We start from the raw sequence: 27,825 nt of genomic DNA on the forward strand, positions 1-27,825 counted from the left end.
GCTCTATTTGAACTAAATCGAAAATAAATTGATTCGATTGAATTACTTTTAGAAATTGACTCGAACCAATTGTAATCGAATCAGTTTGATTTAGTTTCTTCTACCTAAATAGAAGTTCGAATTACTCTACCTTCCTACACGACTGAACTAAAAAAAAACCTTAAATTCCAGTCCTAAAATAATTTTATTATCCCATTTTATATAATAATAATTCACCATTTTTTAAATACGTGTTGTAAATCAGATTTATTTTTTATGAACTTAAAAAAAAGGTGGTTAGTCTCCATAGATTTTATATAAATTTTTTATTGTAGATAAATATAGCGGACTTTAAGGTGCCTAATGAAACAAATTCAGTTTCATATTTATTGATTATTGATTATATTAATACCAATAATTATCTTTTAAAAAAATATGTAATTCATCCAACCCCGTCACTATTAAAAATAAAAATAAATAAAAATAAAATTGTTGTATGCGAAAAAATGTAGAATATATATGAAAGTTATGCATAATTGCTCCTTAAATTTTGGTAGATAGAGGTTACGATAATATAAAGATATAAGATCTTGTTTGTTTCATGTTATAATAAGTCCTTTTTTAATTAAAAAAATTAATAATATCATTATTTGCATTGACATGTCATTTTCACGTACACGTGTATCCAACTATTGCTAATTAAACTATAAATGAAAGATGACGATTGTAATTAAATATAATTTTTATTCTTCACTTCTTTCGTCCTCCAAATTCAAACAAATTTGTTTGGTCCTGACCTGAAATGTATCGGCTCAAGTCCACAGCTAGTTGATATTGTTATTTTTTTACTTTCTCTTTCGAACTTTCTTTTAAGGTTTTTAAAATGCGTTTGTTAGAGAGAGGTTTCCACACCCAATGCTTCATTCCCCTCTCCAGTCGATATGAGATCTCACAATCCACCTCCCTCCCGTGTCCGCACTCGTTTCCCTCTTCAATCGATGGATTTTACAATAGACCCTTATAAAAAATGATATTAGAGCCATAAGTTGGCACTCGTTCCCTTCTCTAATCCATGTGGGATCTCACAATCTATTCCATTTCGAAGCCTGCGTCTGGCTCTGATACCATTCTTTATAAGGGTGGATTGTGAGATTTCACATCGATTGGAGAGAGGAACGAGCGCTCGCGAAGGCGTTGGACCCCGAAGAGAGGTGAATTGTGAAATGTCACATCGGTTAGAGAGGAAAACGAAGCATTCTTTATAAGGATGTGAAAGAAACTTCTTCTTAGCAGATGCGTCTTAAAAACCTTGAGGGGAAGTCCGAAAGGAAAAGCACAAAAGAGGACAATTTAGTTAGTGGTGGGCTTAAACTGTTACACGTTCAGGTAGTTGTCGTGGGTAGCTAAAGATGATCGAGCATCAATAATTGGTATTGGTTCTTGACTATAGTTGCATAATTCAACTAACCAATATGAATCTTAAACGTAACTTATACAATTATGATCTTCACATTCTTTTACTTATAAAACACTATACAACTCAAATAAATGATATCATCTTCTTTGGAAATTAAAAACAGTGATAGAGATGGCAAATACAACAGCAAAAAGAACAGCAAATCCAGCGACCATAGAATTAGAAAGTCGCAAGAAATCATGTCTGAAACCAAAGTACTGTCTCACAAATTCCTGCACAGTTTGACCAGTTTCAAGAACATCCTGCACATCTCCATATTGAGAGGCTACTAATCCATACAACGTCCAACCCACTGGGCAGACCCAGTAGTACCATGCCCACCACACCGGAATCCTCTATACAAAAAACAGCAAACATTAATCATTTTACGAAAGAAAAAAACCAAAACCCGAACTTGGAAACAAAACTTACGGGTTTTGGGACGACGAATCCCGAAAACAGACTCCACAGTCCAAAGAATGCAAAGGAGAGAATGGAAGCAATGTGATGATTTGGTGTCATTGCCACAGCCATCATCCCATAGAAAGTGAAGTAGAGCAAAGTGAAGTACATGATGAACAGATACCAAAGGAACTTAGCAACACTGCATTCAAATCCAATCATTGTGTACACTATGAGAGCGTAAACCAGAGCTTGGAGTAAAACATATGGGAGCTCAATCAGCACCTGAAACATGGGACAGGACACACGGTTTTCAATGCCTAAACTAAACAAAGTTCTTATGTCTCAAAACAGAACAACGTTAGTACCGCTGCAAATGCGTATGAGAAGGCTGAGTACATTCCAGCAGCTCTTTCACGATAAAACACGGTTCGTTCTACAGCGAGCACGGGCTGTACAGAGAAGGCATTCTGGACTCCCAAGAATAGTGTTGCAGTGTACATTGATCCCATGGCATTGAATAGATCTTGTCGCCTTGTCCTTCATTACACAAGTCAATGTTTTCCAATAAGAGAACAGAACATGTTTCTTGTCTTCGTGGCATGTGAAGGTAACAAAAAAGGCTTACCTTTTTGAGCCAAGGTCCCAAAACATTGTACCGAACATCAGCGCAATGACGATCGTGAACAGCAATCTCACGGCGGAGTAAGACGGGTTGCGCCAATTACACCAATGTTGCTTCCATAAACAAGCTACACATTGTGTGTAAAGTGATCGTGAGTATTTAGTTGGGAAGTATAGGTTTGTTGATCCCGGAGTTGGGGTACTCAATTCTTCAACAAGCGTCTTGTTTCTCCTGTTCATCATTTTCAGAAATGTTCATACGAAAAGCATCACATTTATGCATAATAACTGATCTACTATATTGTTGAATTACCGATAAAGTTCTGAGTTTCTGTACAAATCAGTGAAGTCAACTCCTAAAGCTAGTTCTTGTGCTGGGGAAGTGACTTCTAACATCCATGTGGCAGGGTTGTACCCATCTTTTATTCTGGCAACCCCTTTGATTTCCTGGAGAATAAAGATGAAGACTTTACATAATTGTTATTGGAGGGGCAAAATCATGAGTGTTTGTAATAATTTTACCTCAAAGTACTTTATTAGATGGAAAGAATGGCGACCCAATGGACCAACGTATATTTCTTGGCCTCCTGGCTTCATCAAGAAGAGCTGCACCAAATAGCTCAAAGTGTTAAGTATTAGAGGTTTCATTTAGCTTAAATGTTCATTGTTTGGTCTGTCACCTCATCGAAAGCTTCGAAGATGTCGATACTCGGTTGGTGAATTGTGCATACAACAGTTCTTCCAGTATCCACTGTGTTTCGAATGGTTCGCATGACAATGGCTGCAGCTCTAGCATCAAGTCCTGAGGTTGGCTCGTCCATGAATATTATGGATGGATTTGCTACAAGCTCCACTGCTATGGTGAGTCGCTTGCGCTGCTCGGTCGAGAGACCGTTTTCACCTGGCAACCCAACTAGAGCATCCCTCAACGTCTTTAACTCCACAAGTTCCATCACTTCATTAATGAACATCTGTTGTTATTCATTCAATCAAATTGTCAGCTATTCACTTGAAGCTCTTCCAAGAACAAAAGTAATAGAAGAACAGTATTGGCATAGTTTACCTTTCTAGTTTGGGGATCGACTTGTCGGGGCAGACGGAGCCATGCGGAGTAGAGCAAGGATTCATAGACAGTAAGATGAGGAGAATGGATGTCATTTTGTTCACAATAACCAGAGATTCTAGCAAATGTTTGTTGCTTCTTTGGATAACCAGATATCTTGATGTTCCCTTCAATGTAACCCCCAGTTTTTCTACCAGCCAAGACATCCATTAGTGTTGTCTTACCAGCACCACTCACTCCCATAAGAGCTGTTAGAACACCTGGCCTGAAAACTCCACTTATTCCCTTCAATAGCACCAACTTATCTTCAAAAATACCTTGGTTTTTCATTTCCTGAAAACCCCATCAAACGTAATTATGATTAGGAAGTTTCAATGGAAATTTCAACTCTTCCTTTTTTGTAGGTGATTTGATTCTTACCTGCGGCATGTCAACAGAGTAAGTGATATCTTCAAATGAAATTGAATGTTGCTCAAATGGAAGAATCATTCCTGTTCTATTTCTGCCATTGGCTTGAAATTTCATTTCTGTTCCTGAAATTAGCACAACGCCCAACAATCAACTGGTTAATGACTAATAGATTAGAGGTTCGAATTCTCGATCTCGAACTTTGTTATACCTCTTTTGTCACCACTGTCAATACTTTCTGGTTCGCCTGATTGAAAAGCTCGACCCTTCCCAAATGCTACACAATCAAAACTAAGATGTTAATTTGAGGCTCTTTCTTGCTAAGATGCGTATTTTACGAAGTCATATGAGGTCGAGATGATTACGGTTGAGGGACGACAACGCCAAAGTGAAAAGTAAGTTGAACAGAAACACATAACCAAGCAAAGCTCCTGCACCAATCCAATACCAATATGCATTTGGGAAGAATCCACGGGTCTTCAAAACCACAACTCCTAAAGCGTCCTAAAAAAAAAGACAGCTCAAGAACATAAAAAAAACAGTGAATATTAATAAAACATGATTCAAAAGAGAGAATTTTAAGAACTTACATGTGCCCAACTCTTTCCAAGGAACTCGTTTACAACTACGGCGTTTTGAGCATACATTATTGGTGATGTCCAATACCCCCATATCCACCATTTCTTAATGTCCTCTACATAAAGAATGAAAATAAGATCAAAGTTGACTATTTCATTTTAGAATGCACAGCTGTGTCGTACCTCGAGACAGGACAAAGCCGCCAAGTGCATAGAGGGTCAGAAGAGCAAAAGAACCGATCGTGTTCGCAACGACCATATTACGACACAATGCAGCAATGAATCGGAACAGTGCAGCAGCCATCTGGTTAACTAGTAGAAGCACCAAGAATTGTTTGAAAAACCTGCAGCATTGTTGTTCCCATTCATATTCACATCAAAAAGAAGGAAAGAAAGACTTCTCAAGCTCAAAAAACACTTTTAGTATCTCTTACCTCTCAATATTTGGATCAAAGCCAATGCCATAGTATGTGATGACAACCCACAAAGCAACTTCAATAAAGGTAATAGGAATCTTGAGGATCCAATTGGGAAGAGAATACGCCCATGAAGGATAGAATAAGAGGTCCCTTTGCTTGTAGAAATTAGGAAGCTTAATTGTGGTTAATGAGAGCTCTGATAACCCATTAAACATAATCATAATAACTGTGAAGAACAAAGCACCAGTGTAGATTCCTCCATCCACAATGGTATCACGATGCATCTCAGTTCTTAGGAACACGCTCATTGTAATTAAAGCCATTACCAACAGCTGAAAACTCCAAAAGGCAATCGTGTTAATAAGCTGATAGGCTATGTCTTTCAGAAAAGAAACAAAAAAAAAGAGTAAATTTGAGGCTACCTGAAAGAGCTTGAAAATGTAGACGAAGGAGTTTCGTTTCATGAGAAGGATCTCTCTTGAGAAGCAAGCTTTTAAGAGTTCTCTCTTTCCAACACCATATTTCTGGGTTGTCAAAGCTGCTCTGTGGCTCTTAGACTTATCAAAAGGGATGGCAAGTTCATCTCCAAGCTTTATGCCAATATGGAATGATTTAAATGCATCAGAAAATTCACTGGGTGTAATGAATCTGTAAGGCTCCTCTTTGTTTTTCCAGTACTGTTCTTGATCTTTCTTTGATGTCACCTGTATAAAACTTAGATTTAGTACTCAATTCTGGGGTTGCTAAAGGCTAAATTCTATTGTTGACTAAAAACTTGCCTCTTGAAGAAAGTCAGCCACTCCCTTCCTCTCAGGACAAACAAACCCCATAGATTCAAAGAACTGAAGCACCTCATCACGAGGACCTTGATAAACAATTCGACCATCGGATAGAAGAATAATGTCATCAAAAAGCTCATAAGTCTCTGGTGCTGGTTGGAGAAGTGAAATAACTGCCGTTGCTTTAAGAATGTGAACACTTTGCTTCAATGAATTCACTATTTGAAACGTTGTGGAGCTATCCAACCCCGTTGATATTTCATCCATGAACAAAGCCCTCGCTGGACCAACTAACATCTCGCCTGTATGCAAACTTTTACTTTATTTCAAAATATTCAAGAACAAAAACAAGAACTTGTCATAGCTAAGCTGAAGAAATGGATCGAAAAACATACTTTTTAAAAAAATGAAATGGTTATCGAACAGATCATAGCTTAGCTGTATGAACTAATTTTACCTGTAGTGACTCTCTTCCTTTGTCCACCAGATATGCCTCTTATCATTTCATCACCAACCATTACATCAGCACATCCTTCCAATCCCAAAATCTAAAAGATTTCAAAGAATTAGAGATTAAGAACATATTTGGACACTGTTTAGCTTTCATAATAATATATTACCTTGAGGATGTAATCTGTCACCATACTTGCCTCTTGACCTTCTGTTGCAGTTGCCTGAAAATGAGGCTCTTATGTAGGTTAGTGTCACTAATTCCTTCAATCAACCAGGAAAATAAATCCACTTTAATTTTCTTTTCTTCACTCTAACTTAATCCTATCATGGTTCAAATTGGTCAAAGATCCTCTATTTAGGCATATTAACTCTGTTGTTGTTAATGAACTCAACTCTACAAGCTTTTTTTTCTTGCAAGTATTGTGAGATCCGACATCGGTTGGGGAGGGAAACGAAGCATTCCTTATAAAGATGTGAAAACCTGTAATGGCTCAAGCCCACCGCTAGAAGATATTGTCCTCTTTAGACTTTCCCTTTCGGGCTTCCCCTCAAGGTGTTTAAAACGTGTCTGCTAGGAAGAGGTTTCCACACCCTTATAAACGGTATTTCGTTCTCTTGAGGGGAAGCCCGAAAGGGAAAAGCCCAAAGAAAACAATATTTGCTCAGTGGGCCTGGGCCGTTACAAAACCTCTTCCAAGAGACACGTTTTAAAATCGTGAGACTTACAGCAATACATATTGGGCCAAAGTGGATAATATCTGTTAGCGGTGGGCTTGGGCTATTACAAATAGTATTAAAACCAGACACTAGACGGTATGTCAGCAAGGACACTGGGCCCTCAAGGGGAGTGGTTTGTAAGAGCCCAAGCCCACCGCTATTAGATATAGCAATGGGCTTGGGCTGTTACAGGTATGGTTGTGATTAGATTAAGGAAAACCTGTTTAGTACAGATTAATCATATTTACCTTCATGAATGTATCAATATTAGGCTCAGGCTTTATATTTTCTGCCAACTCTCTCCTTGACAGTTCTGCTAGCATGTCTGCAAAAATAAGTCATTTTAGATCCCCAAGTTGCAAAATGTTACATCTTTATCATAGAGTTTTGAGTTTAGTTGTCACTGGATCACAAGAAGGCGTAAATGTATCGTTTTAAAGCTGACCGTAGCGTGAGCCGACGCCCTGGCATCGTGCAGCAAAAGCTAAAGTTTCCCTAACAGTCATTTCTCCAATATGAAGATCATATTGACTGATGTAGGCTGCAGTCCTCTGGGGCACAAATTCATTGAGTCCATGCCCATTGTAACTCACCCTTCCACTTGCCTGAATGCAAAATGTTTCTTGAGATCACAGACTACACTAAAACTAAAAGAGTGAGTGCGGGGGATGCTTACTCTTATTTGAGGATCAAGCTTTCCTGCCAGTGCTAATAAAAGAGTGGTCTTTCCAGAGCTAGGAGGACCCAACAGCAGTGTCATTCTGCCAAAACAATCAAAGAATGAGTATCAGAACAAGAAATTGTGCTGATTTTACCATTTTTTTCCCCTTGTTTTTCTTACCTTCCAGGCTTGACGATTCCACTGATATTATGAAGGATTTTTAACTGCTTCTTTCGACTGGAAAACATATGAAGGTAACCCAAGAACCCCTTGAAACCAAACAAACAAAAAATCACTATAGTTCTTGAAAGTTATCAGCTCATATCAGTTCATGAGTTAAAATGTTACCTCCACCATATTGAGTGTGAAATTTAGAACTGTTGGCAATGCTCTACTTCCCATATAAGCATCGGCTTCGACATTCAAATGCTCGAACCGAACCTCGATTGTCGGAAGTTCGATTCCTACCCTGAAAATGTCAAGAAACATACCACAATAAGATCAATCAAATGAACAACATTTTCTATAAAGTTTAGTCTAAGAATTTAAAAAAAAAAAAAAAAAAGGCGAATGCACCTATCAAGACGATTCTGCAGCTTCAACAAGAACTTCTCGTTATCCTCTTCAGCAACTTTAATCAACGCCTCAATCAAATTCTTCCTGTCTTGAAACCCAAGATTTAAGATATCAACTTCATTGGCTTTACCATCCAAAGTCGTCATCAACCCTCTCCTCAAACGCCTGAACGTCGGAAGCTTTTCAATGGCGGCCCATTTCAGCGATTCCTGGTCCTCTTCATGCACTGATGATACTGGAAAACCATCCACATTAAAACTCCCAAGCCTCTTAAACGAGCTGCCAATCCCCAACTCCATCTCCTCTCTGCTCCTTCAAAAACTCACATTAACCAACTTTTACCCTCAAAATCTCTGCCAAAATGGACTTCTTTCAACACATTTTCATTCAAAAACTAAAGAAAAGTTGAAATTTTACCAGTTTTTCTTAGGATTTGTGCGCGGGCTGCAGCCTTTCCGCCTTACAGCCTTACAGCAACAGAGTTATGCACAAACAAAATATACATGGCGAAATGAGCATATTAATAAGACATAATATAGGGGCATGTGCTTGCACGTAGAATTTATAACATATAGAATATCAATAATATAGTTTTAATTACTTCAAAAAATAATTTATCACGTGATCTAAATTTAATCATACTAGGCCATTTTTATAAATATATGAATTTCAAGCTGTCAAATTCTCTATAATAGTTTATGGTGTTAATATCAATTAGAATCAATTATATTGTTAAAATAAATATTATTAAAAATTATTCTTACGTTCTTTTTTAAATAATTAAAGTGTGAGTAGTTATTAACATGTCTTGATGCTTATAGATGACTAATATATGGTATAATGAATTATAATTTACATATCTGTTGTTATATTATTTTTAATTTATAAAAAAAATATTATGATATTATTTCATCAACATTGACTTCAAATGAAAATAACTTGGATATATTATTTTATCATAGATGACTTGGGAGTAAATAAATCTAAAAATATTCTCCAATTATGTATGGGTATGTATTATTTCACAACTATATTGTATATATATTTATATATGCAACTAGATATTAGATATGATATATATATATATATATATATATATATATATATATATATACCAATAATTTTGAGAAAGTAAGTATTTAGCTGTTACAGATAATGTTTGTGATTTAATCTATTTATGAGAATATTCTTTGCTATTCCTCGGTAGAAAATTAAAATATTTTTATGCTGAGTTAAAGAAAAAAAAAGCAAAAATACAACTCATAAGGTAAAATTAAAAGAAATCATTTTGATTAAATTTTGTATTATAAAAAAAATACTTTTATTCTTTATTTTAGTTCAACTACGTACAAAGATTTGAATATTAAATACATGCTTAAATATGTACAAGTTAACAACACTTTTATTTATATATCCAACGATAATATTATACCTTAAAGCAATAATATTTTAGATTTAAAAATAACTCGAACATAAGATATTAGAGACTTTCTACCATTGTATGTTTAATTTTACAATTCAATAATTCTATAAATAATTATAAGAAGGTTGATATTTACTATTAATATCTCAAAAAAGACAACTCAAATTAGAAGAACATCAAAAAAGAATTTATTTTAGGAAGAGTAAAGTAAAATATTATGCAATTTAAGATCAACCTTAAATTGATTCAAATAAATTTAAATTTAAGTTTGTCCTTAAAAAAATATGTTTAATTAATTATAAAAAAAATATCTCTAGTACTTCATTTAAAAAAAAATATTCTTAAAATTTTAATTAAAATATTAGTTTAGAACAAAAACCATTATCATTTTATTTCAAAAATATTCCTAAATTTTTAATAGTATATAACAAAAAAATAATCATTAATATCCTTAGAAGATGTTTTAAAATATCTTTACCTTAAAAAATACTTCTACAGAGCATTAACACCCTTTTTAACGTTAGAAGGATTTCAAAATTTACAAGTAAAATAAAATATATTGCAATTCAACCTTTAAATTAATTCAAATAAATTTAAATTTAAGTTGTCCTTAAAAAATATTAACCATTATTTATCAAGTGGGCCTCAGACTTTAAAAACCCAATTGATTAATGTGGGCCAATCTGAATCCCGTAGCCGTTACCATTACCTACTGCGCACCGTTTTGTTGACGTGGCAGCCGAATTCGACCGTTGGTTGCTTTTTGGTAGCCAAAACTTAAAAAGAAAAAAAGAAAAAGAAACAGTATCTCCATATCTCTTTACGCTCCTCTTTCAGTTTCTTCATCTGAGGTGAAATTTTGAGCTTTCTTCAGCGAGTCGAAGAAGAAGGAGATTTGACGATAATGGCCGACAATTGCTTGTTTAGTGAAGAAGAAATGGCGATTGATGAGGCTGTCGGCCACCCGCAAGCTTACGCCAAGCTTTGCCGCGATCGACAAGCTGGATTGTACTGCCGTGGTCCTCCTTTCACTTTCACGCCTTATAGTTTGAAGAAACGAGAGGTTAGATACGAATCTTTCTGAATTTTTTCTTTGATTAGATGGAAGATTGAATTGAATTGAATTGTGATATTGCTGTTCTGATTTTAATTCCCCACTGTGAGAGACTTTGAGCCCTTTCTGTTACTTCGGGGGAAACTGTTTGTGATTAGTCCGTAGTTAATTCCTTTCTGTTTTGCAATTCTTGTGGATTTCTGCATAATTCCATTTCAAAATTTCCATTTCTGGATGGAAATGTTTAAGATGGCACGAATTCTGCAAGGAATTAGAAGCGGGAACTTTACCTAATTACCTTGCAACTACTTGTCCTGAATTCCATTTTCATTATACTTACTGCGTGGATCTTTGCATAATGTTTCAGACCGCAACCGCAATGGAATTAGATCAGTTGTTTCCAATAATAAATCCAAAGGCAAAGCCTACTGCGAAGCCAAAGCTTTTTGTCAGTCTCTTATGGAAGCAACTCAACCATCTAGGGTAAGTAGCTGACGTTCCATTTCTGAAATTTCTAAAAACATTTGTGTATTTCTACTTTAAGTCATCTGGTTTTGATTATATCAGGAACGCTGGCTTCGATCCTGCGGTAATTCGAGTCGACCATTACGGCAATGTTCTTTATTATCATGCTGATTCTGCTTCACCACTTGCTTGGGATATTGATCATTGGTTTCCTTGCTCAAGTATACTTCTAAAACTGTTCCAAATTTGTAAATTCGTCTCCTCTCTTGTTCTCATGGTTTTTTGGTGAAACACAGGAGGAGGACTCACTGTTCCTAGCAATTTACGAATACTTCAATGGCAAGCCTGCAAGAGGAAACATCACAAGTTAGAGTTCTTAGTTCCATGGTGGGATTTTCAATTGGGTATCTCTGTAAACCAGTTTTTGTCCATCTTTGCTTCATCCAACTCAGATTTCAGGTGCGTTTGCTTTAACTTCTTGATTGATGTTCATTTGAGTTTATGAATGTTTAGGTGGTGATGTTAATATGTAAGTATTTTCATGATATAATGATGACAGGCGCAGAGCCTTTTCATTTCTGTTCTTCGAAGGCGAAAACGAAGAGCTGAATAATTCACAGACAGTTGAATCTCATTCTTTTCCTCAACATTTCGTGGCATCCAAAGAGCGACTCGGATTTGCTCCAGCTGCCATTGTTTTATCTCGAAGAGAATGTTATGATGATTCTTCATCACCTTTGAGGTCATTGGACTACAATAGACAAACAAGACCAAGTATTCCTATAGTTGGTTAGTTCTAAGAAAAATTGTTCTCATTCATGCTCTCTTGCTCTTGAAAAGTTCGATTTTGATTTCATACCAACAGTTTAAATTAGTATATAACTTTTGGATTCTTTGATTAATGTTAGCTGCAAGAAAAGTGAAACCTGAAGTTCTTAAAGAGAATGAAAATCCAGACTTCGTTACGAATCCATACCAAGCCATTGTCATGGCCAGAGATTCTCTAAGACAAAGAGATGAAAGGGCAAAGCTGAAGGCAGAAATACAGAGGGTAGATGATGAAGTGAATGATATGAAGCTAAATAATGAAGAAGAGAAGCTGAGAATTCAGGAATTGGAATTAAAATTAATTAAACATAAAAGAAAGGCTGAGAAGTGCAGGCGATTAGCCGAGGCTCAATCATCCCATAAGACAATGCTGGAGAAGATGATCCGAGATGCAATGCACCAGTAAGATTAATTAACAGCCATTCTACGAAAATAAACGTGCAAAGCAGATCAAATAGGACTTACCTTGCCAATGTGATTGTTTTCTTGTAGGAGTGTTATTTACAAGGAGCAGTTAAGGCTAAACCAAGCAGCAAGCAGTGCACTAATGGCCCGGCTTGAAGCGCAGAAGGCAATTTGTGACACCGCTGAGAGAGATCTCTACCAGAAATACAGACAGAGAGATGAGCTAGAGAAACAGCTGAGGCCTGGACATGAACAGGCGCGAAAAAGATCAAGAACTGACAATATGCTACTCCTGGAAGAAACAGACCACAAAACTCCAACTGCCTTTTTGCCAGGAATCAAGCCAAAGACACCGACACACAAAGAGCTGAGACTGTTTCTAGAGGAAGAACAAAGAGCTTCTGAATCTGCTTTGTCCCAAAATGGAGGGGAGAAACAAATGGAACCTGATGTGGCCATGGAGAAGCCTGGTGAACATGATGAGAAAGCAATTGTTCCACTGGTGGAGGAAGGAAGCTTAATTATCCAAAGGCTTCAAAATTTAGAAATAGGAGAAGAAAAGAGACATGACAAGCTATTCCCTTTCATGCACGAGTCGGATGTCAAAGAAGAAGAAGACGAAGAGAGTAGAAAAGAACGAGGCAAAGGAAACGTCGAGAAGTGGCTTCAAATCCTGTTAGAGGATGAAACCCAAGAAGATGTAGATCTCCAAAATGAAGATGAAGGTGAAATGAGCAAGCCTCATGAAATAAGTGCAAATTCCCCACAGGAGGAGGTTGAGGCTGAGCAAAACAAAGAAGAGGAGAGGATTGTTGGAATTGAAGGCAGCAAAGCCAAAATAGAAGTGAGCGAAGAAGAGTGTGAAAAGAATGAGCAGAGTGGGAAGGAAATGAAATTCACAAGGTCAGCCAGTGCAAGGATCTTCAGGAGAATCCCATCTTCACCATCTCTGATCTTGGGAGGAATGAAAAAGGGAGTGGACTGTATGGGAAAGAAACCAATGGTAAGCGGGGACAACGATGTCAACGGCGACGATGATTCTGCGAGAAACAGCTTCATCAAGACACTCAAGAAGGCAGTTGGGTTATGAAACTTGCCTGTTTCATTCAACTATGGCCAGTGTTTGTACGGTATGTCTTGCTTTGACCATACAGTTCCTTCTTTTTTGAGTGTCGGTTATTCATTCTCTTGAAAGCCAATAAGTTTGTGCAATTAGCCGCTCCATGTATTAAGATTTACTGCATTCCTTTTCTTGGTTGTGTTTGGAATATAGAAAGGGGCTTTCTGGTGTGATTCCAAATTTCATTTAGTTGTTTATTCCTTAATTCCAACATTCTTAAAACATAAATTTACAAATCTGTCAGAGATTCAGAAGAATTCCAATTCCTGTAAGAACAGCTTATAAACATCTCATGGCCAAATTCCAAAAGAATAAAAGAATGAACATGAGAATAAATGGAATTACAATTGGGGGTTTCACCACCATTTATATATAAATATGATTACAAATACATATTGAGAATGAAAAAGAGATTCTTGGAAAAAGTCAGATTCATACGGTCTGTGGCTAATTTTATTTCTATGAAACTAACACAAAATTCTAAGCCAAACCAACCAACCAACTTCTTCCTGTGTTTGTTTGAAACTGTTGATGGAAGAACAAATTTAGGCGTTGGTTGGAGCTGAGGTTTCTGGTGAACTGCTTGCAGAGTCACCTTTGGTGGGGTTCAAAGGCGTGCGACTGGTGGCTAAGGAGCCATTTTCACCGTCGTTCTGGGCCAAAACTGGGATCTTAACAGCTGATCGTTCCATCTCCTTCTCAAGCTCTTCCTCCTTACGCAGTGCCGTGAATTGGCTGTCCAAGGATCTGGCTGCTCCCAACCATGCCAGGACGATAACCAACAGGATACCTCCAAGGTATGGAGTCGAGTTTGCAAGAGATCCGAATGTCAAGATCATGAACTGTTGAATGAGAGCGCCTCCAGACTTCCCCAATGGATTGCAGACGACGTCGATGGCAGCCTTGCCTTTGACCTAAAGCACGAAGCCATTTAGAAACGAATTCTTGAACAACAATTTAGTAGTAGACATTCAAACAAGACATCAAATTTACCTTGGTATCCTCATCCAAGGGAATGTAAGCCATTTCTTTGCAGGGATCAAACAAACTGTACTTGGCACTCTTGCTGAAGATGTTTTGCATAGCACCCACATAAACAGCAGCAAGAAGAGGCGTTAACCCGAACTGGGTAAGCATCGGCGCTATCGGGCCTCCAAACAAAATCAATGAAAAGAAAGCAACTCCAGTAATGAGGAGTACTGTGGGCGTAATATTGGCTGCAACTCCCCACCCGTATTTGTTGAAAATATATTGACTAAGCAACATCATTATGAATGTTACTATTCCAGTAGCAGTTGAGAAATCGCCCATGAAAGACGAGTATTCGTTTGGGCTCGGAAACTGTACAGTTACGAAGAGGGTATTATTTACAGAACAAGCTGATTAATAGACAGACATTCCAATGTCGAATGCAGCAAACCTGTGCTTTGAGCTTCGATTTCCACGTAACCTCGACAAGGTTGATACTGATGCCATATGCAACGACCAAAGTGGCAAGATCCCTGATGTATCTTGAAGATGCCAAGAATTTCAAGCTCTCCATTGTCCCCATGGTGACCTTCTCCTGTAAATAAATGCAAGAATACATAAATTCAGAATCATTTAACAAGAGAATTGATAGCTGAAGACGTACGCAAGCGACCGTACGAGAATGCGGGGGTTACCTTCTTCTTCTTGCTGCGAGTTGGAAGAGAAGCATACTTATTCACCCACCAATAGAGGAAACAGATCGTAAGCCCCATACCGACGACTATACTCATCATGGCTTTCAAAGATATAGCCCAACCATCGACTCCGGGACCCAAATGTTTCCTCATATTCGAGAAATACTTCACAGTTCTACCCGAGAAAATGAGGGCAACATTCGCACCAAGACCGAATAGAGGATAGAACTTTTTGGCTTCATCAACAGTTGTAATCTGCAAAAAAATGGCAACCAAAGAAAGGGAAAATTAATGAGCTAATCCTTTCAAACTCCATTGCTAAACCATTGGTCACGGCGCTTGCTCGGCCACGGATAGATTCAATTCAATCTATCCTTACATTTATCAGAACATAAACCCAACAACTAAATGCAACAACTTCAAGGGAGAAATCCAGTTCTTTTGAATTCCCTTGCATTTCACATATCCCAATCAAGAACTCAAAATAAAACATGTAAAGCCATTAATCAGCAGGAGCAAAAACTATGATCCATGTAAAATATCGTCGAATTTGCACTCGAACAAGATCTAAAATCGCTAACAGCAGTCACAACAACACGAAACTCGAATCATAAATCACAAGTTTAGATGCCAAAGTTTTGAAAATTTACCTGATTGGCAAATCCCCAGAACAACACAGAAACCACGACACTTCCCCACAACTCAGCCATGACGTAAAACAAGCAAAAGCTCCAAATCCTCATAATAGCCAGAGGACCAAGGAACCTCGGGCCAAGGGAGTTGAGAAGCTTATCAGCAAAAGCTTGAGGGTGGATAAAATTGCTAAGAGGATACAAAAGAAATCCAAAGGCCCCAAAAAAGGCAATGAATGGAACGATGACAGTGTAGAACAGAGCCTTTCTAGGCAAAACATTAGCCAATTTGGTGTACAACAACATGAATCCAACAGCCATGGGCAAATTAACCCAAGTCTTCAAAAATGGAATAATCTCAGCACTGCTACCTTTAGCAGTCACAACCAAAACATCCTTTGTATCCCTAAGAATTGTGTAATTGAAAAGGATGCAAAAGAACATAAGCCCAAGAGGGATAATCTTCTTGAGGGTTTCAATCTCAATCCCCAAAATTTTAGGGATCTCATCGGAATCCGCTGCAGGCGCCGCCGCGGCCTCAGCCCTGCAGATGAGAGAAACACGCTCTTTGGGAGAGAAGGAAGCGTTTCTCGATACAAATCCCTGAAATCTTTGAAACCCATTTGAGGAAAGTGATAACCCAGGAAGATTCAAAGGCTTTGTGGATAAAATCCTCTGCCTAAGGCCATGAGAAGGCAATAAGCTTCTGGCCTTGGGATTTGGGGGAAGAGTGAGAAACCCTTTGCTTTGCAAAACAGCCTCCATGTCTCTCCTCTTTGATCCCTTGTGGAAAAACAATAATCCAAACGCTTCAGGCTTTCAAAAAGAGACACAGATGAGGAAGGAAGAAGAGGAAAGAAGGAAGATAAGAAGAAGATAGGTAAGAATGGCAAGTTCCCTTCTCCAGAGGATGGGCGAACATACAAATATTTTTCTTTATATACAAACAACAGAAATCAAAAACCCTCGAATTGTTTCAGAGAACAAACAGCCAAAAAAACCCAATAAAATAAAATTCAAATCAAACCAAAAGACGGAAGGAATAATTAAATGGGTATTTTCCACAAGTGGGTTGATTTACAGTCGCAAGAACAAGAATAACTTTGTTCAACAGATCTGTTCTTGAAAGGTTAAATTATAGACTCCAATCACTTTGCTCTACCCATCGGTTCTTGGAAGGTTAAATCATAAACTCGGGTCTCTGAATTTGGAGTGTTTTTCCTTAGTTTTCGGGTCTGGATCGTTGAAACTTTGACCAAAGTGGAACTGTTATGATGCCATTTTTTAAGGAGCATATGTTTTTCTTTCCACCACCTGTGCGGACAACTTCATACATACCGTGCTTATTAACATTTGGATCCCCATTTATTGAACTAAAAAATAAATTATCTTACCTTAATTACTTAATTATCTCCTTACCCAGTTGATTAATAATATAATTTAAATTATGTCATCCACAAAATATATATATATATATATATCTTAAACACTCTTGTGTTAAAAAAATATATATTTCGTTCACTATTTTCAAATTAATTAAAGCACTAAAGTTATACTTTTTTTTTTCAAAGAATAAATTTATGTATATTTATTTGTTTAAAAACTTCTCTTTAGTTTGTGGAAAATGGATTGAAATTTTTTTGAATAGTTAATAAGATAGTTAACAATGAATAAAATAATAAAGACAATGTCACATGTCACAATGTGTTTATTTTTTTATTTATTATTATTTTTTTCCCTTTCTCGTAAAGAAGTTGCAAAGCAAGTTGGCTAAAAAGGGGAGGATCACGATCGAAATTAAACTGCCGCCGTTCGGAAATGTCCAAAGTACCCTTCATTTTAAGATCTTTTTGAGCTTCTGCAAGTTGGTCAATAAAGTGTCACGCTTTTCTTTTCTTTTTTTTTTTTTTTTGCCCTTTTCTTTTTATTTAATGAACGAAAATTACGCATGAAATAGCTAGAAAACGATGTAATGTTCTTTGTCCACCAAATAACGGGTGCTTCTCATTTATTTCTATGTTATTTTCATTTTTTTTTGTTGGTTAAAGTGCAAACTTTTCTTTTTAGCCTCTATTTTTATTTGAACATTAATTTTAATGTAAGGTCGAGGGCGGAGTTGGGATGTACTCCTCGTCCTCGTCCCCGTCCCATTTTTCATTTCGGAATATTAAATATAAAATATATCCATCTTAATTTTTTTACTTAATATAGTATAATGGTTTTTATAAATAATTATAATATATATTATGTATTTTTTAAAATTAATAAAATTTATTAAAATTTGGTTCAAGGGTGAGATGGGATGGGAGTTCACATCATACTCTGCCCCATCCCTAATCGGATACTAAGGTAGATTTCTCATCGACGTCTGATCAAAGTGTAGATTCGTGAGAGACTCAACTTTTGAATATCTTTATCATTGACAACTTAAAATTTACCTTCCAAATTAATTTATTATTATATTTTTTATATAATAAAATATAAAAATATGCTTATGCATTATTATTTAAGAAATTATATTATCATAATTTGGTGAGTTTGATTTTTTGAATTACACAACTAAGAGGTCCTTATTTAAAATAAAATTTGGAAGCTACAATTTTATTGCATTTCTCACTTTTTAACAAGTTATAATTTTTTATTTAGTAAAATTTTACATTATTTTAAATGTTAAATATTAACATATTTGATTATTCCCAAGTACAAAGTATCAAAATTTGAAAATAATAATTACATATATTAATATTATACTTAATTTAGGATACGATTAGTAAGTAAAGTTATTTAATATTAAAAAAGTATCAAAAATCTTTCTCTAGATGTATTTTATATTTCACGTCTTTCTCCTACCTTAAATTATAAAAATAACTAAACGATAATTAAATTAACTTAAAAATTCTTCTAGTTTAAGTTAGTAGCTTTACCATTTATATTTTTAAAAAAAAATTATAGACGATGTTATTTTTATTAAAAAAAAAAATGATTAAAATAGAAAGATCATAATTTTGTTTCCTGAAATTACATCATTTTCGTTATTTTCATTAGTTTTTCTTTTCAGCTGCAAAATAGGAAGGATTCAATAATTATTATAATTGATTTCCATAATACATATTAAGAACAAAAGGAAAAAAAAAAAAAAAAAATCCAACCCACCTACCCCGGTATTGGCTGGAACTACTAATTCCACGATATGGATCCAAGTCAGCAGTGGGGCTCACAGAGCGCTTACGTTGTATCCGGCCATGGTAATGGACGGACAGCAAAACTCTTTTTAATTTTTATTTATTTTTATCAATGAATAAAATTAAACTAATTAATTAGTTAACTACACTGAACAACGGTTTAAAAGAGTACACGTCGCCACACAGCAACATTGAAAGTCAAAACAAGTGGCTAGGCTCATCTTTTAATACCCTTCCTTCCCTTATTTAATCATTTCACCTTTTTTAGTGATTAATTAAATTTAATCTCTCTTTTGTTCAATTACCTTTTTGTCCCTAAAATTTTCAGTAATAGATTGTTTGTTAGGTGTGTGAGAGAGGAGAGAGGAGATTTTCTATTATTATTATTTAAAAATGAAATATTCACTAAAATATTTGATATTTTCATGGGGTGACGTATGAAAAGAAATCCATTTTTTTAAACATCTTATCTGTATCATCATTCTGAAGCTGTTTTGGAGTTATCTTTAAATATTTAAAAAAATGATTTAAATATTATTTCCGAATTACTTATTTGGAAGATGGCTGAAATTCATATTCCATAGAAAAAAGAAAGGGAAAATTAATTAAATTATTAATTTTTAATTAATTTTGAAAAGAGGAACTTAGTTGTGGAAAAGGAGAGATTGATTTAAGGAAGAAGACAGAAAAAATCTGAAATACAAATTGCTTTTGGTTTTGGGGAACTGTTTCTCGTGGTAGCAAGCGAAAGCAACCCTACCCCTCAAGCCCTTCGGCTCCCCGCTTTTGAACGCAATCTCTTTGCCTTTTCTTCCTATCTCCTAATCCTCAACTACCTCTTTTATTCAAACTTCCATTTCCAATCAAATTCCCAACCTACACCCTTCTTTCACTTTCGAGCCTTCAAAGTCAAATGTGTGAGCCTCGAGTTTAATGAACATTACGAGTCTACGTTAGAAATGTTCATTCAATTTTAACATAGTGGAGAATCCCACCGTCCTCCATTAAGTGGATCAAATTCCAAGTTTATGAAAAACAAAAATTAGGGCAAGGACAAGTGAATCCAAATGGATGAAAGTGACGAAGGAATTTGGTTGAGAACGTATTGGGCTTCAATTAAATGAGGGCTTGAATTGGGGAGAAGAAGACAGCCCAGTTGGTTCCATGGTTGCAGATTGGGCAGCCAAATTTGTGTTTGTTGTAACGCTTGGTGAGGAGATGAGGAGGAAGCTACGAGTCTTTCTTGGGTAGGTTGTTTCGGATTATAATATATATATATATATATGGCAACTCCAAATGCAAAAACAATACAAACAAAGATGTTTTGAGGTATAAATACACCATGTATTTACCTTATAGGTACCCCAATCAAATTTGGCCCAAACAAGTTCAGGTCCAAAGGTGCCCCAATATAATCATGCCCAACCCCACATTAAATACATTGTAAGGCGTTGAAGTTAGAACCCTTCCAAGATTAAATATATATTACAAGGCGTTCTAAGGCTTGAGACCACATTGATGTAAGATCTTACGTTGATTTGGAGATCGAAACAAACCATTTATTGTAAGAGTGTGAAAACATCTCTTTAATAGACGCGTTTTAAAACTGTGAAGTCGGTGATACATAATAAGTCAAAGCGAACAACATCTCTTAACGGTGGAATTTGGCTCTTATAGTTGAAGAGATATAAGATTATTCTGACATTTTTTTTTTACTTTGTGTTATGAATTTTATATTTGACATTTTTTTAAAATTTTAATTAATTAATTAATTAAGCACATAGAAGGCATTCAATTAAAAAAAAAAAAAAAGGAATTATATTATAAAAATAAATAATTAAAAACTAACCCATAAAAAATGAGAGAGAAAGGGGTAAATAGATAAAATAAGGTACATTAGAATTTAAGTTTATTTTTAATAGAATAAGAAGAAAGAAAGTCAAGGAAGCAAATTGGCATTACGAAAACTATAGCCCAAAAAACACATCAAAATTACCAGTTATGCCATTTTCATTATCCAGAAACACGCACACAGAGATCTCCTCCATTTCCGCCATTAACGCCCACCTTCACCCATTTTGAGTTTCTATTTCTTCGATCCATATCTCTGAACCCTCTCGTCGATCCACTCCCTCATATCCCTCAGAACAATTTCCATATTCTCATCCGGCTCCCCTTGAATCAACGAATGGTACATCCCCTCGTAAAGCTTCAAGGTCTTATCCACGCTCGCCGCCTTCTCGTACAGTAATTCCGACGACGACGGACACGTCACTCCGTCCGCTGTCCCGTGCACCGTCAGAAATGGCGCCGTAACCCTCGAAAAATTGTCTCTAATGTACTGCGTAACTCTAACCAATTCCCTCATTGTCCCAACCCTCGGTGGTCCTGTGTACCGTCTAGGATTCGCCGCTATGATTTTCAACTTCTCCGGATCCTTAATCGCCTTTCCCACCATTTTATTGTCCGGCATGGCGGCCCAAGTGTCGGCGACGCCGAAGAGGAGGCCGTAGAGAAAGAGGCGGAGTTTGCTCGGTTTCATGTTTTCCGGAATGACAAAAAGCGGCGCAGAGAAGATCAGGCCGGTCCAGGTGTCTGGATCTGACTGGAAGTACATGAGCATGGTGGCGGCACCGCCCATGGACTCGCCGAAGAGGAAGGCAGGGAGATGGCGGTAGGGCTCGCTACGGCGGGTGTGGAGGAAGAAGGAGAGGGAGGCGGCGGCGACTTTTTCCATATCGCCGAGGTAGCAGCGGAGGCCATCGGAGCGGCCATGGCCAAGGAGATCGGCGGCGAAGACGGCGTAGCCCCAAGAGGCGTAGCTGAGACAGATCTTTTGGAACATCCAGCCGGTATCGGAGCCGTAGCCGTGAGTCATGTAGACGGTGCCTTTGGGCTCTGGCGAGTCCAGAGGAATGAAGCTCTGTGTGAAGAGCTTGCCATGGGGGGTTTCGAAGAAGGATTTGGAGTTTCGAACTCCTTGAGAGGCGTAGAATTCTTCCTCCGGTTGGTCGCCCCAGTAGTTCGTCAGAGTTTCCGGCGCTGCTGGTTCTGGGGCCATTTTCGCCGTTTGTGGGCTTGTGGTGAAGGATGGGGGATATAGTAATGAGTGGGGAAGGTTAGATTTGTAATTTCGTAATATAGTTTTATTTATTTATTTATTTTTATTTCAATGAGGTTTGCACAGACTTATTTAATTTTGCAATATTGATAAATTATAATAAATTTGAACTTATGGTTCAAGTTAACCTTCAATTTTCATTTTCGTTTGAGAAGGTTTATGAATTTTTAATTTTGAAAATGCTTATTTTAGTTTTTAAATATATAAATAAAAACTTCTTTTTGAATATTAAATAATAATAATAATAATAATAAAATTTCAATCTAATACCAAAGACCTAATAAGGGGAGTAGGTACCCCTCATTCCTTTTATCTTTCCAACCTATCAATGAGTATTAGGTAGTATGTTAAATTTTAAATAATATCTAATATATTTATAAATTTAATAGGCATAAAACTAAAAAATTAATAATTCTACTGAATCAATTTAATTATAAAACATATTAAACACAAAATTAAAAATTACGACTTTTTTATAAATTAAATTAAAAATTATGGGTTGTTTAGCATAAATTGGGTTCAATAGGAAAATTAAGATCTTGCTATTGAGAGTTAAAAACTTATTAGGTAAATAAATATCTAAATTTATGATTTAATTATAATCTTAATTATTAAAAAACGTTGTGTTCTAGAAGTGACGAAAACGGAATAATAGTAATAATAAAAAAGACGAAAATGGAAAAACATACAAATTTATGGAGGAATGAGAGTTGTTATTTATTTATTTATTTATTATTATAATTATTATTTTGTTGGTGAGTTTGGTGAAAGATGTGGTAGGTGGACTGGGTTTGGAATAAAAGTGGGACCAAGGATTTGTTGGGGTGGGGTCCACCAGTGATGAAGAAAGATAAGGCTAAGGTGCTAAGGTTTGGTCGGTAAATTGGGTTGGTAAGATGAATAAAAATATATTAATTATCTTTCGGTTATATTTTTATAAATTTAATTATGCATATCAGATATTGAAGAGTCAACCTTTAATATTGTAAAAGTAGGTTTAAATTCTCACTCGTATATTTAGTTCATGAATAAAATTTGTCTCTAAATAGGCATTTTAATGGTCAAAACAATTAAAATCATTTTAAAACATGGTTTAATTGTTCAAAATTAAACTTTAAAGTAGAGTTTTACATAGCCATATGGAATTAGGGCTTCAAAGGCTTTTGAGCCCAACTATTGAAATGGGCTTTCTAACCATTTGAATTTCAGGTTTTGTTTTTGTTTAATTTGGACCCAAATTCCATAAGCCCAAATTTGATAAAATTAAGTTTAATTATTTTGTCAAATGGTCTCAACGAACCCACGTGATTTTGTAAAATTAAGATTTGTCAAAATTGACCTTATCCTAAAATAAACATTGAATTCATTTAACCTAAATTTAAAATGAGCTGTACCATAATTTTGCAGTATCCCAGCCATTGCCACCTCATCTTGACCAGTTCCGCGTTTCTGCCCATTTCCAAAAGGCATTGAGAAGCTTAAGGGCGCGAGAGCGAAGAAAAAGAGAGCCAAATTCGCCGTCGAAGGGGTGCGGAAGAACATAGACGGAGAATTCACCGATTTCAATCTACGATGTGGAGGAGATTGCTCTATTCGCAGCTCAAAGCCCTAAAATCTCTTCCTTCATCATCGACGTCCGCATCCGCTCCGTTGGGATGCATTTCTCAAGCCACTCGACTCGCTGCTTCTTCTCGTGTTTCTCATTCCCCGTCCGTCTCGCTCTTCGCCCGCCATTACGCCTCTGATTCTGGTAGATCTTGCTGTTTTCTTCGGGTTTTAATTGTCTCTGCTACTGTATGTATGAGCACGAATGTGGAAATATGAAACTAATCTCGTGTGGTTGTTAATTTATTAGAATGTTTACGCGTGGATCGTTTGTTGTGTATTGTACAGTCTGTGTCGTTGTATATGTGTAAATCTATGATATGTGAACGAAACTGCGAGTGTGGAATTGGTCTCGCGTAGTTATTAATCGATTAGAACGTATAGCGGTTTGTTAAGTGATTTACAGTCTGTGAATTTATAATATGTGCTCGAATGTGGTTTTGATCTCGTGTGATTGTCAAATTTATTTTTCAATGTAGCTGATACTGGTCTGAAGAAGAAGGCAGAGGATGTAATACCAATCGTAACCGGACACGAGCGTGAAGAGCTTGAAGCTTCGCTTGAGGTGAAGTGTTTTTTGTATTTCTTGCTTACCTGGATCTCTTTCCGTTACGTGCTTTCCCCCCTTTATTTGATGTTGTGAAATTCACCGGACTACAAAGTAGGTTGAAGTTCATGGCTTAATTGATCGATTCGTTTTCGTTTTCACACGGAGTCTGGCATGGTAATTTTAGTTTCAGAAAATTGATCGGTTCATTTTCATTTTCCAACTGTCTGGTTTATGTTATTTGATAGGCTGGTCGCTGATCTATTTTTCATTTTGGACGTGAGTCTCATTTCAATTGATTTAATGTTTGCAGGGAAGAGACATCCTTGATATAAACCATCCTGTTGGTCCTTTTGGAACTAAGGTTAGTGTGGTTTGTGATTAATTTTTTCGTCGCTTTTTTTTTTTGTCTGTTGGAAATAAATCAGACGCTTTAGCCTTTTATCCAAGGTTTATTTCATGTAGATTTCAAGGCATGACGAGATAGCAGTATACGTTGAGTTTACTTTCACTTGAATTTAAGCTACACTTTTGTTATGCTATCATGATATCTTCTCATGTCGAACTATTTCATTGAGGTCTCAGACTCCCAAAATCTTTGTGAATTGATATGAAATTTTGCTTCTAGTTATTTCCCTTTCTTTTCCTAATTATCCATGTCATTTAACTTTCTTTCATGCTCCAAGGTGATCATAATTTTGGTTGGGGAGGAATTCTTTCCTCTTCATCAACCAAGGAGCTGACAGAAAACCTCTCCAATTGGTTTGAATCAGAAAAGAAGTGAAAATGCTGACTTCTTTGACTTTGTGCTACATTTAGAAGCAAGAAATTATGCAAGTTCCTCAATATCTATCTCACGCATTTTCTCTAAGATTCTATTTTTCTTCACCAGCCCACTAACCTAAATCAAGTCCTGGAAAATTGGGTCATTCAAGGAATTTTAGGCTTCCTTTTAAAGCTATAACTAAGAATCTTAGGCTCCTCTTCTAAAACCTCCCTTTTGCATCTAGAATGAAGTCCTATTGTTCGTTTTGAACCAGTTTTATTTTATCTGGTCTAAAAGGCTTTTTGTTTTTTTAAAGTTGTGCTTGTGATTGGCTGCAAAAATAGTGGCTGTTTTGATCCCTTTCTCTGAACTCGTAACTGTTGTTTATTTGTTACAAAGCACATGAATTTGGCTCAGATCCTCTTTCACTTTGATTTTCAAAATCAAGTCTGGAAAATGCTGAATTCTTTGTTTCTGGTTAGTTTGTACCTTGTATTTATTTTGTATCTATGACTTTGACCATTCACCTATTCGCTTTTGTCCAAAAACCACTCACTTTTTCCCATGAAGCCTTTGACTTCTTTGCTCTTTATAGCGTCTGTGCCTCACGATTAGAAATTAAGTGGTAGTGTATGTGAATGAAAGTAGGATTTTTCGTGCATAACTTATTTTTTGGAGACATCTCAATACTTATTATTTCTTTAGGAGGAACCTGCTGTTATCAAATCATATTATGACGAAAGATTAGTTGGGTGCCCTGGAGGTGAAGGTGGTGGGTACCTGCAATCTCTTCTTTTCCATGCCTTTTCTTAAGTGTTGCGCTGTCTGATATAGACAAATTTTGTGTTCTTCAATTACACTGGAATTTCCATCTTAGTTCTGTTGCTTCCTTTCTTATTGTAGAGGATGAGCATGATGTTGTCTGGTTTCGGCTGAGGAAGGATGTACCCCATGAATGTCCTGTCTGCTCACAGTACTTTGTGGTGAGAACTTTTAAATTATTGTTGTTCAGTTGGCACGATATTAAATGCTGGATTTTTTACCTTACTATATAGAGCTTCATGAGGAGGAGGGAACTAACACCCCTCGCCAGATCCCAAATTTCTTGCCACTTTTTAGCTTCACCTTGAAAACTCTTACTGTTTCTTTCCAACAAAACCTCCATCATAAATCCCGGATTCTATACCTTCACAAAATTTGGCATTCTCCAACCAGCCTGTTCAAGTATAGCTGCATGTGAAGGGAAGGACACGCATTAGTGAAAATACTAACAGTCATTATCGTAACTGTGAAAAACGTTTTGATCTAATTTTGCAAAAAAAAATTCAAATTCTTTTACGATGTTTGGGTACATGACCAAAAATGCTTCGATTGTAATGAAATCACGCCCTTTGAGATGTAAACTATAAATATTCTTTTCAAATACATAGTATGTGTGGGTGTTCCACTTAAAAAACCTACTATATAACGTGTTCCATTTAGGGATTAGAGTTTCTCTCTGTCTCTCTCTTCCATGTTATCACACTTTCTCCTTTGATAGGATGGAGGTTTGTTGTCTAAAATTACTTATCCAGTTGCAGACTTCTCCTAATTGTAATTTGTGTTCCCAGCTGGAGGTGGTTGGCCCTGGAGGATCGCCGGATGGTTATGGAGATGATGATCATCAGCATTAATTGCAACCATGCCCTTTTCTAGAATAAACCTTGGCTTTTAGAAGAGACAAATTTCACAATATGCTGCAGTTCTCATTTAAAGCTGTGGCTTGTTTGTTTTCTGCGGGTTCTTGTTCTTGCGGTAGTTCCTTCGTCAACAAAGGAATCTGATTTTTTTCGGTAAGTCATCTGCTAGAAGTACGGCTTTTAAAAACTTTTCTTCTATGCGTTTCAAAATAATTGGAGGCTTCTCTCTCAATTCTTTTTCCATTACCTTCCAGTACAAAACCCATTGATCTTAGAAAATAACTTCGAGAACTTACTAAAACCAGCCAGCCCAGTTAGGAAGTGTGAAATGGCTGTTGTACTGAAGTGGTTTTATGTACAATTCCTTTGTCACTTCTTTTGCAAATCTAAAATTTTGCATACTTGCCATTTGCATTTTTGTAATTTTTTTTTTTTTATAATCCACTTTGGCCTTCAAACCTCTCATCTTGATGGTATTGTGGTGTCGTAAGTCTCTTCTCACCATTATTGTAGAAAACTTGTGATTCTGCTCTGAAAGTTAATATATGTGGAAAGGAGACGGATTTTTTTATTTACGAGTGGTTTTCCATATTTTCTCTTCCACTTTTTTTTCCTAACTAAAAATTTTGGAAGGAAAATCATATTATTTAGGTGATTTCGTTTTCAGAAAATATAATTAAGGTATTGATATCCCAGCATTTTAGGACATAACGTAATTATTGAAATTTGTTATTATCTCTCAAGTTATCTCGATAATTGATAATCACAACATTTTATTTAATAATATAGAAAGAAATAAGTTAGTTTGAAATTTCGTCCCAAGCCTTGCCAAAGACGTCAATTTTTTTGTCAATCAATTGTTTTAAAAAAAATTAAGTGCTACAAAAATATTATGTTCCCTTTGGTCACGTTATAGTTTTTTCTTTATAAATATATTTTAAAAATACTAGTGGACTCTACCATATGCTTTAAAAAAAAATTGAGTTGACAAGCCATTTAAATATATCTTCATTCAACCAAAAAAATAAAAATAAAAATAAATAATACATGTGTGTTGGTGTAGTTCCCCTAAAATATAATACTAGTAGTTTCAAAAAATGAAATTGATTTATCGATATTAAAAATCATTATGTATTTGAATTTCTAATTTTAAGTTTAATAGGTTATTTATTTAAAATTAGTTTAAAATTTACAAATTAAATACGATATTAAAAATTCA

General features: G+C 36.0%; 5 protein-coding genes across 5 annotated transcripts; 2 read left to right on the top strand and 3 right to left on the bottom strand.

Annotated features, from left to right (window-relative positions):
* Nucleotides 1–1,533: 1,533 nt before the first annotated feature.
* LOC111452288 (pleiotropic drug resistance protein 1-like) lies at nt 1,534–8,517 on the bottom strand. The gene is made up of 24 exons (XM_023092926.1): nt 8,116–8,517; nt 7,888–8,008; nt 7,720–7,808; nt 7,555–7,639; nt 7,324–7,483; nt 7,127–7,203; nt 6,329–6,382; nt 6,166–6,256; nt 5,709–6,010; nt 5,352–5,633; nt 4,945–5,261; nt 4,694–4,854; nt 4,523–4,626; nt 4,298–4,436; nt 4,144–4,209; nt 3,945–4,057; nt 3,525–3,857; nt 3,142–3,432; nt 2,984–3,067; nt 2,775–2,908; nt 2,466–2,693; nt 2,206–2,377; nt 1,868–2,122; nt 1,534–1,791 (listed from the first exon to the last, which is right to left on the bottom strand). The coding sequence occupies exons 1-24, from the start codon at nt 8,412–8,414 to the stop codon at nt 1,534–1,536; spliced, it is 4,215 nt and encodes a 1,404-aa protein (XP_022948694.1). The 5' UTR covers nt 8,415–8,517.
* A 1,835-nt stretch (nt 8,518–10,352) lies between these two features.
* Nucleotides 10,353–13,594, top strand: LOC111452289 (eukaryotic translation initiation factor 3 subunit A-like). The gene is made up of 7 exons (XM_023092927.1): nt 10,353–10,601; nt 10,960–11,075; nt 11,160–11,278; nt 11,354–11,516; nt 11,617–11,846; nt 11,966–12,287; nt 12,378–13,594. The coding sequence occupies exons 1-7, from the start codon at nt 10,443–10,445 to the stop codon at nt 13,378–13,380; spliced, it is 2,112 nt and encodes a 703-aa protein (XP_022948695.1). The 5' UTR covers nt 10,353–10,442; the 3' UTR covers nt 13,381–13,594.
* A 148-nt stretch (nt 13,595–13,742) lies between these two features.
* On the bottom strand, nt 13,743–16,471 carry LOC111452290 (ADP,ATP carrier protein 1, chloroplastic-like). Its single transcript, XM_023092929.1, has 5 exons — nt 15,725–16,471; nt 15,075–15,329; nt 14,831–14,974; nt 14,404–14,751; nt 13,743–14,324 (listed from the first exon to the last, which is right to left on the bottom strand). The coding sequence occupies exons 1-5, from the start codon at nt 16,469–16,471 to the stop codon at nt 13,956–13,958; spliced, it is 1,863 nt and encodes a 620-aa protein (XP_022948697.1). The 3' UTR covers nt 13,743–13,955.
* A 4,291-nt stretch (nt 16,472–20,762) lies between these two features.
* LOC111452643 (caffeoylshikimate esterase) lies at nt 20,763–21,975 on the bottom strand. The gene has a single exon (XM_023093460.1). It carries the CDS (start codon nt 21,947–21,949, stop codon nt 20,975–20,977), a length of 975 nt encoding a protein of 324 aa, XP_022949228.1. The 5' UTR covers nt 21,950–21,975; the 3' UTR covers nt 20,763–20,974.
* Nucleotides 21,976–23,436: 1,461 nt separating this feature from the next.
* On the top strand, nt 23,437–27,024 carry LOC111452844 (cytochrome c oxidase subunit 5b-2, mitochondrial-like). Its single transcript, XM_023093748.1, has 6 exons — nt 23,437–23,759; nt 24,094–24,179; nt 24,475–24,525; nt 25,633–25,699; nt 25,831–25,910; nt 26,538–27,024. The coding sequence occupies exons 1-6, from the start codon at nt 23,582–23,584 to the stop codon at nt 26,598–26,600; spliced, it is 525 nt and encodes a 174-aa protein (XP_022949516.1). The 5' UTR covers nt 23,437–23,581; the 3' UTR covers nt 26,601–27,024.
* The last annotated feature ends 801 nt before the right edge of the window (nt 27,025–27,825 follow it).

Source organism: Cucurbita moschata, unplaced genomic scaffold (genome assembly GCF_002738365.1).
Source record: "Cucurbita moschata cultivar Rifu unplaced genomic scaffold, Cmos_1.0 Cmo_Scf00014, whole genome shotgun sequence".
In the NCBI taxonomy this organism is placed as follows: domain Eukaryota; kingdom Viridiplantae; phylum Streptophyta; class Magnoliopsida; order Cucurbitales; family Cucurbitaceae; genus Cucurbita; species Cucurbita moschata.